The sequence below is a fragment of the Corvus moneduloides genome, chromosome 9 (genome assembly GCF_009650955.1).
Source record: "Corvus moneduloides isolate bCorMon1 chromosome 9, bCorMon1.pri, whole genome shotgun sequence".
NCBI classification, from domain to species: domain Eukaryota; kingdom Metazoa; phylum Chordata; class Aves; order Passeriformes; family Corvidae; genus Corvus; species Corvus moneduloides.
In genome coordinates, this window is record NC_045484.1 from 22,251,884 (window position 1) to 22,268,378 (window position 16,495).

Below are 16,495 nucleotides of genomic sequence, written 5' to 3' on the forward strand. Positions count from 1 at the left end.
GGGATTCCAGAGGATCAGTTCAGGTCCTGGCACCTGCACTGTGAGGATTTCAAGGTAACCAGCAGAAGCAGGATCCTTGTCAGAAAAAGTCAGAAAAGTCATAAAGCTGTAAAAACGTCCCTAGGGTAATGTGAGCCCAGTGCTGTGGAGGAAGGATGGCTTTGCCTTACACTGGAGCAGTGCAAGGTTCCCTGTGCCTTTTTGTTTGGGCACTGCCCTGGCTCCCTTGGGCCTCCCTCCATGCAGCATTGGTTCCCAGGGAGAAAAGCTGTTACATTTCCAAATTCTCCGTCATCACATTTCCCCCATGCTGCCACATGCATCACTCATAGAGGCTTGAAAATGGTTGATGCAAAAGTAAACCCTTTGCTTTGTGATTTTCTCTGGGGGAGAGGGAAAGGGGAGGGTGACCCCCAGCAGCACAGAGGGAATGTTGGGATGACCACTGGGATTGTAGACACCTTGTTTCCTCTGTCTTCTCTTGCTGACCCACAGAGAAAGCTGCCACCACCAGCACAACTCTGTCCCTGCCCTGGTCGCACCAATGGCTTTGTTCTGTCCTAAGTAATCCATAGCAAAAGCTGCCCTGCCACTCCGGGGTGGATGTGTGGCTGTCCTGGTGTCAGCACTCACATCTCTTCACCAGGATAGGCACAGGAGAGCTGGCATCATGTGTGCCTCCCACTCCAGGCATCCTCAGCCCCACACCTGCGTGTAGGGGGCGGGCAGAGAGCGCAGGCTGCGGCTGCAGATAACACGCCTGGGCGGGCAGGGAAATGGCAGGGAAAAGGCAGGCTGCTCATCAGCCTCCAGCACGGCCTCTCTCCGGGGGCCCTGGGCTGCCTTTCACCTTGGCTGCCTCTTCCTTGTTTCCTTGGTTACCATCCCTTACAGGCATCTGAGGGGAGGCTGATGTGCAGGATGGGATGTGGGAGAGCTGTGCTGCACTGGGCTGCGGCAGCCTGGGAAGGTGGGGGCCAAGGGATGTGCCGGGGGCCACCGTTCTCCCTGGGTGGGAGTCCCCAGTGGTGGCTGCCCAGTTCATCCCAGACACGGCACACAATCTGGATGCGCCCAACCTGGAGAGTCACGTGATTTCCCGCTGGCAGCTTGGACTGCCTCTGTGCAGCTCTGAGGGCTCGAGCATGGTGGGAAGAGCTCACAGGTCTGCCCTCGCTGCTGTTCTGCTCCACATCGATGCTGCTGTGCGCAGGCACAGCTCACTCAGAGCTGGTTGGGGCAGTGGCAGGTTGGGGGTGCTGGCAGCCCTGCTGGCAGGTGTGGGTGGGCAGAGGCAGGGGCCCACACTGCGGTGCAGTGGGGGATTTGCACAGAGCTGGTGGTCACTGGCTCAGCACTTCTCTTCACTTGCAGAGGCTCTGCTGCAGCAGTGCTTGGGGCTGCAGCTCTTGTCCTAATGCCACAGGCTGCAAGGAGAGTTCATGTAAGCAGTGAGGGCTCCTGCATACATCCCGTTGCACAAAGCGGCCTTCAAGTAGGCAAAGCTGGGCAGGAGCCCTGGGGTAGCATCAGGAGGGATGGACAGCATGGCAGCCCATGCCCGGGAGGTGATGCCTGGCACTGATTCAGGCTGTGCTTGCAGGTATGTGAACACCCTCCTCAAGCTCATCCCGCCCGTGCTGGGGCTCCAAGAGCAGCTGCGCCAGGCGGTCCAGAGCGGGGACATGGAGACGTCGCATGGAATCTGCCGCATCGCTGTGGCCTTGGGGGAGAACCATTCCCGGTGAGTGCTGGGGATGGTCCCCAGGAGAGGGAGTGAGCTTGGAGCAGCCTGCTGTTCTGCACATGCTGCTTTGTCCAGGGCCTATCCTTCACCCAGTGACATGTGTCAGGGCAGAGGAGTTGGGCTCACAGCAGAGGTGCCACTCTGACTGTGCCCTCTGCTTCCCAGGGCCCTCCTGGACCAGGTGGAGCACTGGCAGAGTTTCCTGGCCCTGGTCAACATGATCATGTTCTGCACTGGCATCCCTGGACATTACCCCGTCAACGAAACCACCAGCTCTTTGACGCTCACCTTCTGGTACACGCTGCAGGTCAGTGGCCATTGTGGACAGCCTGCCTGGGCTCTGCCCTCCAGGCACGGCCAGAGACACCAGTGCATGGGGACTGGGGTCTGGCCTGGATTTAATATGTCCCAGGGATTTCTGATGTCCCCACTCCTTGCCCTGCACTTGCAGCTGGGGCAGAGCACATACCTAGGAAACGCTGGCCCTGTGGCTTTTTCTGCCACCAGTCTTCCTTAGAAGTGTGAGCCATCCTTTAAGGGCCTCATTAACAAAACTAATTAAAACTTTGTGTTAATTTTTTTCTTCCCAGCAGCAGACCTGGTTGTTTAGCTCCTTGCTGCATGCCTGCAGCAGGCAGGATCAAGGGCATGGCTCTAGTGGCTGCCCAGTGTGGGGTCCTGCTCCCAGGGTCAGTGTTCCCTGGATCTGCAGAGCAGGCCTGCCACGCTGTGCTCTATTTTTAGCTCCAGTTCATCCCTCAGCTCCAATCCCCTGCAATGCAATGTGGCGTGGCCGAGCATGGGCAGGGCAGGGCGTGCAGTCAGTGCCGTGCCGGCAGCTCCTCTGCTGAGTGAGGCCAGACTGAGGCTCCCACCACCTCTTGCTGCTTCTCCAGATGGGTCTGAGATTACAGGCACAGGCAGGAGAGTGCTGTGCTCAGGCAGCTCTCTCACAGCAGTCTGAGGCACGCATGCTCCTGGTGCAGGTGTGCTCCCGAGGATAGGACACGGCAGGACACTGCCACCCTCTATAACGATGCTGTCCGAGGATCAGCCAAGCTTCTGGGGCTTCCGGCATCTTGCCTCCGGATAATGCTGCCACTGCAGAAGGGCACAGCATCAGGTGGATCTCAGGGAGCTGGAAATGCAGCCTCCAAGGTGTGACAGGTCCCACCAGCCCTGGGAGATGTGCCTGAGTCCCCTATGCAGGAGGCATATTAGCTCCGTTTTCCTTTCCCTGCAACACCTGATGTATTTATTCCTCCTCCTGCCTCCAGGACGATATCCTCTCCTTTGAGCCAGACAAGCAGGCAGTGTACCAGCAGGTCTACAGGCCTGTCTACTTCCAGCTGGTGGACGTGCTGCTGCACAAAGCCCAGTTCCCCTCCGACGAGGAGTATGGCTTTTGGTCTTCGGATGAGAAGGAGCAGTTTCGGATATACAGGTACAAGTGGGAGGTTTGGATTTGCTTGTCAGGCAGGTGAGGATGCAGGGGCAGCATTCTGCCACCCTGGAGACTGAGTGCTGTAAGATGAGCCAAGGAGGGACACAGAGGAGATTCCTTCCATCAAGAGTTGTTTTGCCTATGGTGGTACTGTGAAAATGAGCTGGTGTTTTGGCACAGCACCAGTTACCCTGCCCAAGAGGACATGGGATCGCTCTGTTGGTTGGGGCAGTGTGCCTGTATGGGCAGTGCCTGTGCCTTACTTGGCAGCAGGAGGGAAAGTGATGTGTCCACACGTGGAGCTCTCTGCGTGGGATGGGGACAGCATTTGGAGACAGCCATGTTCTCTGCAGGGTGGACATCTCTGACACGCTGATGTACGTGTATGAGATGCTGGGCGCTGAGCTCCTGAGCAGCCTCTATGACAAACTGGGACGTCTCCTGACCAACACGGAGCAGCCGTCCACATGGCAGGTGAGCAAGGGGACCTGGGTGCCAGGCTGATGGCTACCAGCCCTCGGGGACCTGTCCTTGCCATGGGGCATCGAAAGCAAAGGGACATGACAGAGGTGAGGAGCATAAGCAGCTTGCCAGCACACATACAGGCTCTCTGGGGTCTACTGTGGAGAAGAATAGGTCTTCTGCATCCCTGTCCTTAGTGCTGCCCAGGGATCAGCCTCTTCAGCTACTGCAAGGGTGCTGAGCTGGTGCCTGGAGCTGAGGCCGGGTTGCACATCAGGGCTCAGTGCATGGCTCTGACAGTGCCTCTCCCACCCCGGCAGCACACGGAGGCCTTGCTGTATGGCTTCCAGTCCATTGCTGAGACCATCGACGTAAACTACTCCGATGTGGTGCCAGGACTGATCGGCCTCATTCCCCGGATCAGCATCAGCAACGTGCAGCTTGCCGACACCGTCATGTTCACTATTGGTGAGCGGGCTGGGCTGGGGAGGGAAAGCCCTCCTGAGAGCACACCTGCCCAGCAATACCAGTGCTGAAAAGCCAAGCTGGGCATCGCAGAATGCAGAGAGCAAGAGCCTGTGGTGCAGTCCTGCAGTCTGATCCCGTCTGTGTATGCAGGGTCCCTGTCCGAGTGGCTGGCTGATCACCCTGTCATGATTAACAACGTGTTGCCACTGGTGCTCCAAGCCTTGGGCAACCCCGAGCTCTCCATCTCCAGTGTCTCCACCCTGAAAAAGATCTGCCGGGAGTGCAAGTACGACCTGCCGCCTTATGCTGCCAACATTGTCGCTGTGTCACAGGTAGGAGCTGGATGCAGGTGGGCGTGTGATGGTGACCTGGGATGTGCTCTGTGCACACCCTTTCCTTTGCAAGGATCAGAGCAGGGGGACACAAAGAAGCAGCTCAGGGCATCTTGCTTGGTGCAGGAGATTTCTTGTCTGTTTTATTTGCAGGCCAATAAACCCTTGTGGCAGGCCCTGTGTCCTGCTGTGAATGCAGAAATGGCAGGCAGTGACAGACACGACTACCAATGGGTCTGCTGGGGTTGCACTTGGCTGTGTGTCCTTTCCCTGGGGTTTTGTTTGCCTGTTGGGAGCAGCATCCTGCCAGCTGTGCACATGCCAGGCTGCTAGTGCCATGGCTGGGCATCTTGGGAGCCAGGCGCCCTGGTGTTCAAGCCTCTCCTTGGAGACTGAGCTGATCCCTGCAGCACTGGGGCAGCTTGTCCCATGCTTCTTCTTGGCTCTCAAGATTTGGGGCAAATGGGGCTCAGAGTCCCGAGGTACTAGGAGAAGGGCTGGACTTGGGCAAGCTGCCAGGATGTGCATGGGAGCAGAGATGTGAAGGGCTCTTAAAAGCATCTCTGCTTTTAGAGTCTGGGGAACACTGTCACTGGAATAAGGAAACCCTGTCTGAGGCTGACTCCTTGAGCCATCCCGCTGCAGATGCCATCCAAGCCAGGAGCTCCACTTGCTGGGTGGCTGAGTGGGCTGGCCTGGGGAGAAGAATTTTAGTCCTTGCCTGTGGCAGGTTGTGGGGAGCACACGATGTTTATCTGTGCCCACACTGGTGTTAGTTGTCTTGACCTGTGTCAGTCCTACCTCCTGTTGTCAGCCCTGCCTCCTGGAATGGAAGGGCCTTTCTGCAGCACTCACCCTCCTTTTTTTCTCTCCCTTTCCCTTTGACAGGAGGTGTTGATGAAGCAGATTCACAAGGTAAGAGAGGCTGACTCACACTTCTGCTGGTTCTCCTTGCCCCCCATGCCCTCTTAGTCATGCTCAGCTGAGGACACAAGGCTGTCCCCAGAGGAGAGCTGAGCACTGCATCCACAGTGTGCAGGACCAGGAGAACCTGCTGGCTGCCTCTCACTGCACTGCTGGGCTTCACTTCACCCACATAGGAGGGGGTTGTGCTGGGAGGGTACGTCCCCTAGAGAGGGAGGAGGAGGAGGCTTAACTCTAGCAGTTCTCAGACTCTCCAAACCCAAGGATACCGAGATGACAGGCATGTTTTCAAGAGGAAAAAGAAGGGAGATAAGTGTAGGAACTGAGCCCCAGCCTTGCCTGTGACTAGGACGGGGTGGCTGAGACAGGCTGTGCAAAGAATGGTGTGTCAAGGTAGGGTGAGTGATGCCAGCATGGAGATCTCTGGACACCAACTGGTCTTTCCTTGGCAGGTGCTGGGAAGAGGCCAGGTGTGCTGAAGCCAGAGCTCCTGTTCCCTGGGAACAGAAGCTGTTAGGGAGCTGTTCCCCTCTCCTGCAGTGAGATGCACCTAGAGGGACTCAGATAGAGCAGCTCAGGAGCTGCAGCACACCCGGCTGGGACCCTGGCAGCTGTCAGAGCATGGGCTGTGGGCTAGGCAGTGACCTGCCCTGTTGTGTCTTCTCTGCCCCAGACAAGCCAGTGCATGTGGCTGATGCAGGCTCTTGGTTTCCTGCTTTCTGCACTGCAAGTGGAAGAGATCCTGAAGAACCTGCACTCCCTGATCACCCCCTACATCCAGCAGCTGGAAAAGCTGGCTGACGAAACGGTGAGTGCCTGTGTGCTGCCTCCATCCAGAAGTGGTTTCTCCAGCTGGCTGTAGCCCTGGGGCTGCTGTGCTGAAGCAGCACTCTTAAGCATGGGCTCAAGGGAAAGTGCAGTGCAGGGAACCCCTCTCTGGCACTTTGCCGCTGCAGTTCTGGTTCCTCAGCATCCCAAAGACATGACTATGATTGAGTAGTGCAGTCTGTGTCATACTTTGGCTTTCTTTTCCCTGGCAGCCCAATCCCTCCAACAGGCTGGCCATCATCCACATCCTGGGCCTGCTTTCCAACCTCTTCACCACCCTAGACATCAGCCACCACGATGACGACCATGAAAGCACCGAGGTCAAAAAACTGCCAGTGCAGCAAGGACCCAACCCAGTGAGTAGGGTGATAGCTCCGTGTTCTCTGCCACAGCCTGGCCAAAGCCTCACTACTCACTGCAGGAGAGGGGGGTTAATGGAGAATGCAGCATGTACCAGCAAGAGGGTAGTGCTAGTGTATTCCAGCTAAAATTGCTCCTTCAGCTCATCCCACCACTCTTGAGGTGGACAGAGGTGACTTGCCTCTTCGATGCCTCTTGGCTAGGTGCTGCTCTGGAGGATGGCCTGGGTGCTGCCTGCCAACTGTGAGCTGTGCCAGGCTGCTTCAGAAAAAAGTTGTCCAGCTTTGGAGAGGGGAGGTGGTGCCTGAAGGTTTGAGTCCAGGCCATGCTTAGTCTTGAATCTCCCCAGTGCCATGGGGGCCATTTCTCTTCAGTGTCTCTTGTTCCTTACAGGTGGTGGTGGTTCTGCAGCAAGTCTTCCAGCTCATACAGAAGGTTCTCAGCAAGTGGCTGAATGACGCCCAGGTGGTGGAGGTAACCAGGCTTCACCTGTATACTGCCTGCAGCTCTGCCTGTCCTTGCTGACCTGAGCTGGGGACAGCAAAGGACAGACTCTGGGTGATGGCCTGTGAGAGGGATGTCTTCCCGGGTTATCTGGACCAGTGCTGCTTGCTGTCACCAGCAGCATCAAGTCATTCTTGTCTGTCTTGTGCCTCCATCAGCTCTGCTTCTCTCCAGTAACTGAGGTCCTGCCATGAGCAGGGAGATGGGATCTACCCAACCTGTGTTCCCTAAGAGAACAGCTCTCACGTTCTGACCTGGACCTGTATCATCTGGTGTTTGTCCAGTTTGCTCAGTTCAGTAATGCCCATGTGCACTGTCCCACCAGCCATTTCTCCCTGGCCCTTGGGGAGCCTTCCTGCTATGGTGGGAAGGGTGTTTCCTGGTCACTGGGAGCATCCTGTGCTGCAGGGCACGCCACCAGTACCAGAGCAGGTCTGAGCCCTCTGCCTGGCTGGTCCCTGTCCCCACTGCCAGCTCTTTCCTCCCCTGGGACCCATCCATTAAGCCCTGGGAGAGGTCTCCTGATGCCCATTGCTCATGCAGTCCCTCTTTTCCCACAGTCTGTCTGTGCCATATTTGAGAAGTCTGTGAAGACCCTCCTGGATGATTTTGCCCCCATGGTGCCTCAGCTGTGTGAGATGCTGGGGCAGATGTACAGCACCATACCCCAGGTCTCTGCCATTGAACTCACCCGGCAGGTATGGAACTGTGCTTGGGAGGCTGGGGGTGTGCAGGGCCAGCTGAAGCTTCAATCCTTCTCTCTCTTTGGCAGCTGGTTCACATCTTTGCCCACGAGCCTGCCCACTTCCCTCCCATCAAGGCCCTCTTCTTGCTCGTTACCTCAGTCACACTGACCCTGTTCCAGCAAGGTACGTAGGATTAGCCCGTCTTCGCGCTGGGGCTGTTGTCAGGCTTTTGCATGCATGGAGTCTGGAGGCGTCTTACCAGGAATGGCTGTTTTCACTCCTAGCTAAGCTAATTGGGGCCATCTCTGTTTCTTGGATTCATCCCAACCCCTGGAAGGTGGGTACCTTCCCTGCAGGCAACAGAAGCAGGAAACCCCTGGGTGCTCTGGGCCTCTGTCCTGTTATAACAGGCCAGGCTGGGTATTGTGTGCTGCAGTGGTCAAGCTGGAACTGCAGTCCAGCTTGGCAGGGAGGCTATGCCCACAGGGAGATCCCAGGGCTTCTCCAGGGGCCAGCACTGCTTGTAGTGGCCTGAAATCAAGCCCCCGTATGAGCAGGAGAATGTGTGTGTGAACAGCTGGGAAATCACTTCTTCGGAGTCACTGGTGGCCACTGAGTCCCTGCTGTGATGCTGAGGATGCTGGAGTTCTCCTGCAGGGCAGGGGCCCCTCTTTGGCTAACTGCCCACCCTACAAAAAGCAAATGGAGTTAGAACAGGCTCCTTTGCACCATGGCTCCCCTCAGCATCTTGGTGACTTGCCCTGTGACAGGGACAAATGTACATTGGAGCTGCTGGCTCTCGTCCTTCAGCATTACCACAGGCGGCCCCCAAAGGGTCTTATCCTTTGCTCACAGCTGGGTGCCAGGTAGGGTGATGCTGTCCCCCAGTCAAGGCTCAGAGCTCTCTAGAGAGGTGGGGGGAGACATGAGGAGCCCTGCTTCATCATCACGCCATGGTCCGAACAAATCCCACTGTGCTGAGGTGTCACTGGGGTCAGTGACAAGCGAGCCAGGCTTCCTTGGATATCAGGTTCCCACTTGTGCCAGTGGCGTGTGGATGTGTCTATGCTGGAACCCTTTTGCCTCGGTGCTGGGGACGTGGCGATGCCTCCGAGCAGCAGCAGGGACGTCTGCAGGAGGAAAGGGGAGGGGACAGAGCCCGAGCTGTGCCAACACTTGGATGCAAGCTTTGCTCAGGCAAGCACCTCTTCAGCTCGGTGTGTACCCAGGACTGTCCCCTTGGGTGGGGGGCCAGCTCTGAGCAGAGTGAGCCCCTTCTGCTGAGCCCACGTGTGGCAGGAGAAGGGGGGGATGCCTGAGCCTACAAGGGCCAAGATGCGAGTGTGCACAGTCAGATGCCAAGGTAGGGTGAGTGGTGCTGGCACAGAGACCTCTGGGCACTGAGCTGCTCTCTCCCATGAGGATGCTGGAGACCTCCAGGAGGATCCTGGACTCACCATCCTGGAGAGCATCTGGGAATGGGGTGGGAGGGTGTCTGTGCCAGGGTCTCCTGAGCAGCTGATGCTGGTGACAAGCATGTGCACGCCTGAGCCCAGCCAGGCCTGTCAAGCATTTGCTGAGGTGTTGTCGTTCACTTGCAGTTACCTTCCAGGACCAAACAGTGCTCTGAAGACACCCGCTCAGTCCCCACAGTGCAAAAGCTATAATTCTCCTTGTGGAGATGGTGCCCAGCTAGCCCCTGCTCCTCCTTGTCTTCCTCCCCAAGGACATGAAGATCTCCTCCTTGGCTCTGCAGCACTCAGGTGCTAGCTGGAGACCCTGGGGCTTTAGACCCTTTCCTTTGCAGTTTCTTTCTGTTCTTGGGTTCTCCAAGTTTCATGATTTTTTGTATGTTTTGTTTCTTTAACTTGCTTCAAGCTGCTCATGTTGCCCATCCCCTTCCCCACACACCCCTCTTCCCTTACACTCCTGTTTTCACTTGTAAATTCTTTCTGTATCACATAACTATATGATGTTGAGTTGCTGTTTGTATGATTTTTCTCTTAAGTTACATCTTTATTATATTTTAGGGCCCAGGGATCATCCTGATATTGTTGATTCATTTATGCAACTCCTGGCACAGGTGTGTTTTAGTTTCTTATTCATTCACTTTCTGTTCTCTCTCTTTCTCTTTTTAATTCAATTTAAACCTATTTTTAGCTTTCTGTTGACAACGTTTTTTTTTCCTTTTAGTTGAATATCGAGTTTCTCCATCTGTTTCCGTGGAAGTTGAAAACAAAACATTCTCCTTTAGTTCTGGGTTCACACCATCCCCAGGGCAGTGCCCTCCTCTGTAGGGCAGCTCCAGCTCCCACCCCCTCACTGTGCTGAAGCTGGCATGGGGCGCTTGGTGCTGCTGCTGCTTCAGTCACCCTTGGGTGACAGACAAATTAGAGCATTGAGTGGATGTTTTCCAACCCATTTACCTGCCCTCTGATGGGTCCTCTGGAGCGGGGAGAGGCTGAGCTGGCTGCCTTGCCCAGGGGCCAGTGGGAGGAAGCCCCTGCCTTCAGGAGCAGGCAGCTGCCAGGGTTTGGCTCTGAGCAATGTGCTTGTGATGGCATCTGGATCTGGCAAGTGCCACATTGCCTCCTGCCCCAGCAGCCTCTCCGGGTGGTGGCAGTTCCTGTGCAGGAGCTGCTGGCTCGGCGGCGCACGGGGACAGTTTGCGTTGTTGTGGCACAAGGGCTGCGGGCTGGCACGTGGGCTGGCACTTGTGTCACTGCTGGCAGTGGGCAGGCAGGGCCAGTGCTATGCTGTGTGTGTATATACACCTGCCCAGTGTGCTCCTCAGCCCCCTGTGGCCCTTAAGGGAGAAGCCCCAATGTCCTTGATGTACTCAGTGTCCCTGTCAGAGACGTGTTCCCTGCCCACCTACCCACAGGGTGGGTCTGTGGTGAGGAGGGGCCCGGCAGAGTTGCTTTCTGCTCTGTTTCTGTAGTGGTGAGACCTCTAATCACGCATGCTGGACCAGTGGCTGTGCAGGAACACTCACCCAGGTTCCTCCCAGAGCTGTGGCAGTCCTACCCTTGCTGACAGCCCCAGAAGAGTGCCTGGCACACCCAGGTGCTAACCTGTCAGACCCCTCTGATCCTCCCATGGGTCTTGAGGGTTGGAATGGGCAAGGGGGCTGCACCTTACCTCCCCCAGGCAGGGTCTTCTCCTCACAGTTCTCACCATGATGCCCAGATCCTGCTGAGACCCATTGCGTGTCAAAGCCATATTGCAGCCTTTTCTTCCCTACTTTTCATCTTGAAAGATGTAACATAATCAAGGCAATCAGACTTCTGCTCTGCTTTTGGTTTTGGAAGCTGTGACCTTTTAAGAAGGGTTTTGAACATGATGGTAAGGTGGTAAATGGGATCTGTGCGTGAGGTTCTTGGTGGTGTCCTCATTGCTAGCAGGACCTCAGTTTGAACACTGTGCCTAGTTTGGGGCACAACATTTCTTTAGATTTATATCAAGAGACCACAGAGAAAAGCATCTGGGAAGATGGTCACCTTGTACGCATGGTGGGGAGGAAAAGCTGATGGGAGCCTGAGGAGCTGCATGAGTCTTGGAATGTGTAAAAGGTAATGTGCCAGTTGTAGGCAAAAAACCCTTTTCCGTTCTCCTTGAGTGGGACAATCAGTAATGGGAGGAAATCATGGTAAAGGATCCAGGTCTGGCAGTAGCAAGCCTTCCTAAGAGGGCAGGGAAGCACTGGAAGATCACATGGGGAGCTGTTGTTGCGTGGAGTTCTTGAAAGGACTCAACAAGCCCACTGCTCTTGGAGGGTAGGTAGAGGTGATCCTGCTGGGTGTAAGGCATTAGGCAACTCTGAAAGACTCTCCCAAGGTTACTTGTTGTTTCTTTGGAAAATACTGAATTTCTCTCTGGCTTGGGGTCCTCCTCTGTGTCTGGACACAGAATATTTGTGCTTTCTTGGAGAGAAAAGTGCAACCACGCTGCACTTCGGTGGGGCATACTGTGAGACCAAACACCACCCACCCAGGGTGCTGGGAATCTGCTACACCCTATCCTTGTGGGCAGGGTCTGCAGGCAATGCTGGGGCAATGTGCTGGCAGCTGGCCCTATCTCCTGTGTGTGGATCTCCAGACATCCTTCAGAGGCACTCCTGCAGGAGCAGCTCAGAGACACCTACCTACCTCTGTGGCTTCTCCATCTTGGATCACTGTGGGACATCTGACATCATGATGCCAACCTGACACCGCACACTCAAGACCTGTTGTTTTCCTGGCCTTTGTATTCCTGAAACACCATGGAGAGCAAAGGATCCCATCCCTGTCATCCCTCTTCACACACAGAACTCAAGGTTTCCTCTTCCTTGGCCTGACCTTTCTCACAGACTGATGATCTAGTGAGGTGCTTTAAAACCCATCAAGACTTGACCTTGGCTTCCCCAATTGATTCCTTGCTCTCAGGACTTTGAGAGCTGTCTGATGGCAGAGATAGGTCCAGCCTGTCCTCCTCCAGAGGACCATACTCTGCAGTGATGCTGTTGAGGATTTGTAGATAGGAGGATTAAACTCAGAGGGAACTGCAGATCTCTTCAGAGAGCTGTGTTTTCACCCAGCCTGCTCTGCCTGCAGACCCTTGGCAAAGTAATGCATCTTACAGAGCAGCAGTGAATTTGGATCCAAGAGTATGTCAAGGTGGAGACTTCCCCACTTCCCTGACCACCTGTTTTTGTGGTTGATTACCTTGGTGGACTGTCCTGCCTTCTGATAACTCAGGAGAAGCTCATTATACCTGCATACCGGCTCTCTGTTGCCAGCACACAGGGAACCATCTCTCTGTGTCAAAGGATTCCTGCTGACTTTATCTTTGTTTGAGCTTGGTTGCAGCTCATGGAACTGCCCAGTTGTTGCAGCTGATCCTTTTGCCATAGTGTTAATTGGCTATCAACTCTTGATGACGGCTGGCTGATCATGGGAGCCTGCTGGCTTAAACCAAATGACAAAATACTACTCAAAGCAAAGGATAAAATAACCAGTCTGCCATAGGGCTGCACAGAGCAGTGCCAGCATCCTTTTGTTCTCTGCTGCTCCCTCCTTCCTGAGCTGCATGCTGGGATCCGTGCAGAGCATCACCGCTGCAATGCCCAAGGTGAGCATCCCACCTGGAGGGTGTGGGGCTCAGTTCCACCCATGCAGCTGGAGCAGGACCACATGGGCACGGTGGCTGGGGCTTGCACCCAGGTCTGCATTGGCAAAATCAGGCAGGTTCTGAAGTTTGGGAACCAGTGGGTATCATGTATGCTCCCGGTTGCAGGTAGGATTTTGGGGATTTCCAGCCTGCCTTACCTCATCCACACCCTGCCCCAGCAGGGCTTCTCACTTGCACAGACCTTGGGAGTGCTTTGGTGACTTCCACTGACAGATCCTTGGGGCAGTCTGGGTGAGCGGGGCCTCACTGGGCAGAAGATGCAGGATTGACCTTCTGTGATGGTACAGACAGTGCCTGGCCAAGCACAGCCAGCTTCATCCCCCACCTCCCTCCCTTCTTTGGCTGGTCCAGGCTGCATGCAGCAGTCCTTGAGCTCTCCACCACACCTGCTCCAGCGAGACTCAGAGAACCCCATGGAGGACATGGGTTCAGCATGCCCTTGCTGAGGCTCACTGCTCCTGCCTAGCCAGCGTATGTGTCCTTTCCAAAGCAAGAGGCTCTGCTCTCCCAGCTGTGGGGTCTGGGAAGAGGAGGGGGTACTGGACACAACGGCTGTGTGTTCTGGAGAGCTGCAGGAACTGGTAGTGCAGTCCCTACTGTCCTCTGTCCATGGCAGGGCGTCCCTGCCATGCCTGTCTGCCTATTAAGAAATGGGCACAGAAGAAGAGCCTGCTCTGAAGACCTCTCTGGTGGTCTCCCAGCTGCTGTGGAGAAGAATACAACATTTCCTCTTGGAGAGCGAGTGCCTATCTCTGTAGTGGCTGCTCATGCAGAGGATGTGGGGGGGACGTTTGAAAGCATTTAAAGACTTGTCCCCATCCCAGAACATGTGAGCAGAGGTGCTCTGGCAGGAGACGGGAAAGATGGGCTGGCAATAAGAGGTCCTAGAGCTGGAGCAGGGTTCTGGGTGCTAGGAAAGAACAGCTGGACATACCTGGTGTTGGGAAAGAGAAGCTGGACCTACCTGGTGTTGCTTTCTTATGGGAGAAGCTCCACAGGGCCCCATCTTGTGGGGATAAAAAGCATCTCTCTTTACATTAGACATGTGCATGCGTACCCAGGTCTGCACTGGGCTTGCACTCTGCAAGATGTCCTGTGGGAAGGAGCCCTCCCAATATTGGCATGATTTTCCCCATGGTACTGATGGATTGAGGAGCAGATGCTGCAGTGGGTCTGCAGGAGAGCTTGGGGCACTCAGCCTGCAGCGGGTCTGGTTTGGCTGGGAGAAGCACCCTGCAGGTAGGTGGGAACCTGAGCCCATTGGAAGACTGGTGCCAAATGGAACACTTTTAGCATGCAGGACTCGGGTTAAAACCAGCCTCATAGAGGATCTTGCAGCTGAGTGGTTATCACAGGAGCCAGCTGCCCTTGAGCATGCTGCTGGGGGAAAGGCTCATGGTCCCTTCTCTGGAGCTCACAGTAGGGCCCAGCAGGGGTAGTCTCCTAGGGCTAAAACTACAACATCTCTTACAAGCATTTGTCCTGTATGGGGCCAGCTGGACAGCAGCAGCCTCACTGAGTGGGTATGTTGCTAAACCATTGCCCAGCCAGCAGTTCACCTTCTGATATTGATGCCAGTTCTTCAGGAGGGATGGTGCACAGCCTGTATATACACACACAGGTATAACATGGCCCCTGATCGCCCCATGAAGCTCTCGGCTTGTATCCAGCAGGGAGCAGGTCCCTGCGATTGTGCCTCCTCCACCTGGTACAGCGATGCCTTCAGTGCCCAAAACTGAATCCTCTTTTGCAGTGCGTGGTAGAAAAGGTCAGAAAGGAGATGGGCTAACTCTGAAACCTGCTCCTCAGCTTCTTGTTTTCCAGCATCTGCACTGGGCAGATGGCTATGAACTTTCCCTGGAGAAGAAGGGAAGGGAAATAAGTCTGTTTTGCTCCAGGTAGAGACCACAGGGGCAGATGGCTGTGTGTCCTGAGAGCTGTTGATTGAGAGCTGTCCCTGCTTTTATCCCTGGGAAAAGGCTCAGAGGGCAGCAGTGGCCCCACACACAGCTCACCCCAAGGGCTGCCTGCCCTGGTGTGCTGCTCTCTGAGCTCCAGGCACACAGCTGGGCCGCTCCAGTGCTATGGCTGCTGTCCCTGGTGTTGCAGTGACAGCAGGGCAGGAGGCATGGCTGCCATTCCCAGTGCTTTTCTGCAGCAGTGGGTATGGTGGTCAGGAGATTAATTTGGCTGCCTAATATAGTAGGGCTCACTGAGGCAGGTTGGAAACACTTCCCATGGAGTGGAAGGTGCAAGCTGAAACATTTCCACCCAGTAACTGCTCAGTGCCAGCACCAGGGGGACCAAGTCACTGCACAAGGTGCCACAGCTCAGGGTGTTTCCAGCAGCAGTGCCTGGGCTGCACAGAGGCTGGTGGAATCACTGTGTGGCATTAAAAAACCCAAGCTTTCTTGATCTCAGACTTGCTGCTCAGTAACTGCCAAGAAATGTTGGCATCTCACTGTCGTCTGGTGCAGTCTGGGGCTACTGCTTGAACCAGTTGCAGTGACCCCAGGGATGCCAGCATCTTCAGGAGAGAAGCAAAGCACACAGGTGGCTGGTCTCTGCTGAGCCCTGCATGGCTGCCCTTGTCCTGGGAGCGGTGCTGCTGCCTGATCTGCTCTGATGGGACAGGAGCCCTCTGTGTCCGAGTGTTTGCACATCACTGCGGCACCTATCCTCAGTTCTGGGGTCAGTGGATCCTGGGTGTAGCGAACTGCCTGGCTGTTTGAATGATATTCTTGGGGAGGGGTAAAGTGATGGTTTCCTGCTGTACTGTGTGAAACTGCCGGTTGCTGTGGGTGTGCCCAGGTAAGTGTGTGTCCAGGCAGAGGCTGTCTGGGGCACCGGGTTCCTTGGAGGCTTCCTGGCTGCCTCTACAGTGCTGGGTTCATGCTACCTGTCTGTGTGCCTTGCAGGCTCTGAAAAGGAAGCCAGACCTCTTCCTGTGTAGCAACCTGGATGTCAAAGCAGTGTTTCAGTGTGGTGAGTACCATGGGCATGGGCATGTGCTCTAAATCACTCTGAGGAGAAGCCAGCCTGCTCCTCCTGTAGAGCTGGGCACAAAACAGCCAAGGGGTGGGGACCACAGGGATGATTTGGGATGGCAAGGGAGTTTTCTGGTTGCTAATCTGAGTGATTTTTGCCTGCAGGTGTCCTTTCTCTCAAGTTTCCCGAGGCCCCAACAGTCAAAGCATCCTGTGGCTTTTTTGTGAGTATGATGCCATCATGAAGTCCTCTCTGAGAGCTGGGAAGGCCGGAGTGGGGCTGAGGTTGGGCACGGGTGCTGCAGTGTGGAGCCTGTGCTGGCACTGAGCAGGCCTGGACTCTGTGTTGCAGACGGAGCTGCTGCCCCGCTGTGGAGAGATCGCCCCGGTGGGACAGGTCGTGCATGAGAACGGCAAAGCGCTGCTGCAGGCAGTGCTGGAGGTGAGAGACGCTGGACTGCAGGTTCCCCAGGCAGCACTGGGCTCTATTCCTGAGCAGCATCCCTATGGAGCCAAGGGGCAGAGAGCCCAGCAGCATGGATGGGAGCAGGGGGGTGACAACGTGGGCTCAGCATGTTGTGTGC

The 16,495-nt window shown here is 55.5% G+C and overlaps 1 protein-coding gene across 2 annotated transcripts in view; it reads left to right on the plus strand.

Moving 5' to 3' along the window:
• Positions 1-16,495, plus strand: part of IPO13 (importin 13) — a 32,047-nt gene that overhangs the window by 14,677 nt on the left and 875 nt on the right. For both annotated transcript variants that reach the window (XM_032118285.1, XM_032118286.1), the window contains exons 3-18: positions 1,604-1,744; positions 1,913-2,054; positions 3,025-3,191; positions 3,545-3,665; positions 3,974-4,121; positions 4,272-4,453; positions 5,342-5,368; positions 6,051-6,185; positions 6,418-6,561; positions 6,959-7,039; positions 7,630-7,767; positions 7,842-7,938; positions 9,786-9,838; positions 15,843-15,909; positions 16,077-16,135; positions 16,264-16,353. In XM_032118285.1, coding sequence (XP_031974176.1) covers positions 1,604-1,744; positions 1,913-2,054; positions 3,025-3,191; positions 3,545-3,665; positions 3,974-4,121; positions 4,272-4,453; positions 5,342-5,368; positions 6,051-6,185; positions 6,418-6,561; positions 6,959-7,039; positions 7,630-7,767; positions 7,842-7,938; positions 9,786-9,838; positions 15,843-15,909; positions 16,077-16,135; positions 16,264-16,353 — 1,792 coding nt within the window. The remainder of the gene's footprint in view (positions 1-1,603; positions 1,745-1,912; positions 2,055-3,024; positions 3,192-3,544; positions 3,666-3,973; positions 4,122-4,271; positions 4,454-5,341; positions 5,369-6,050; positions 6,186-6,417; positions 6,562-6,958; positions 7,040-7,629; positions 7,768-7,841; positions 7,939-9,785; positions 9,839-15,842; positions 15,910-16,076; positions 16,136-16,263; positions 16,354-16,495) is intronic.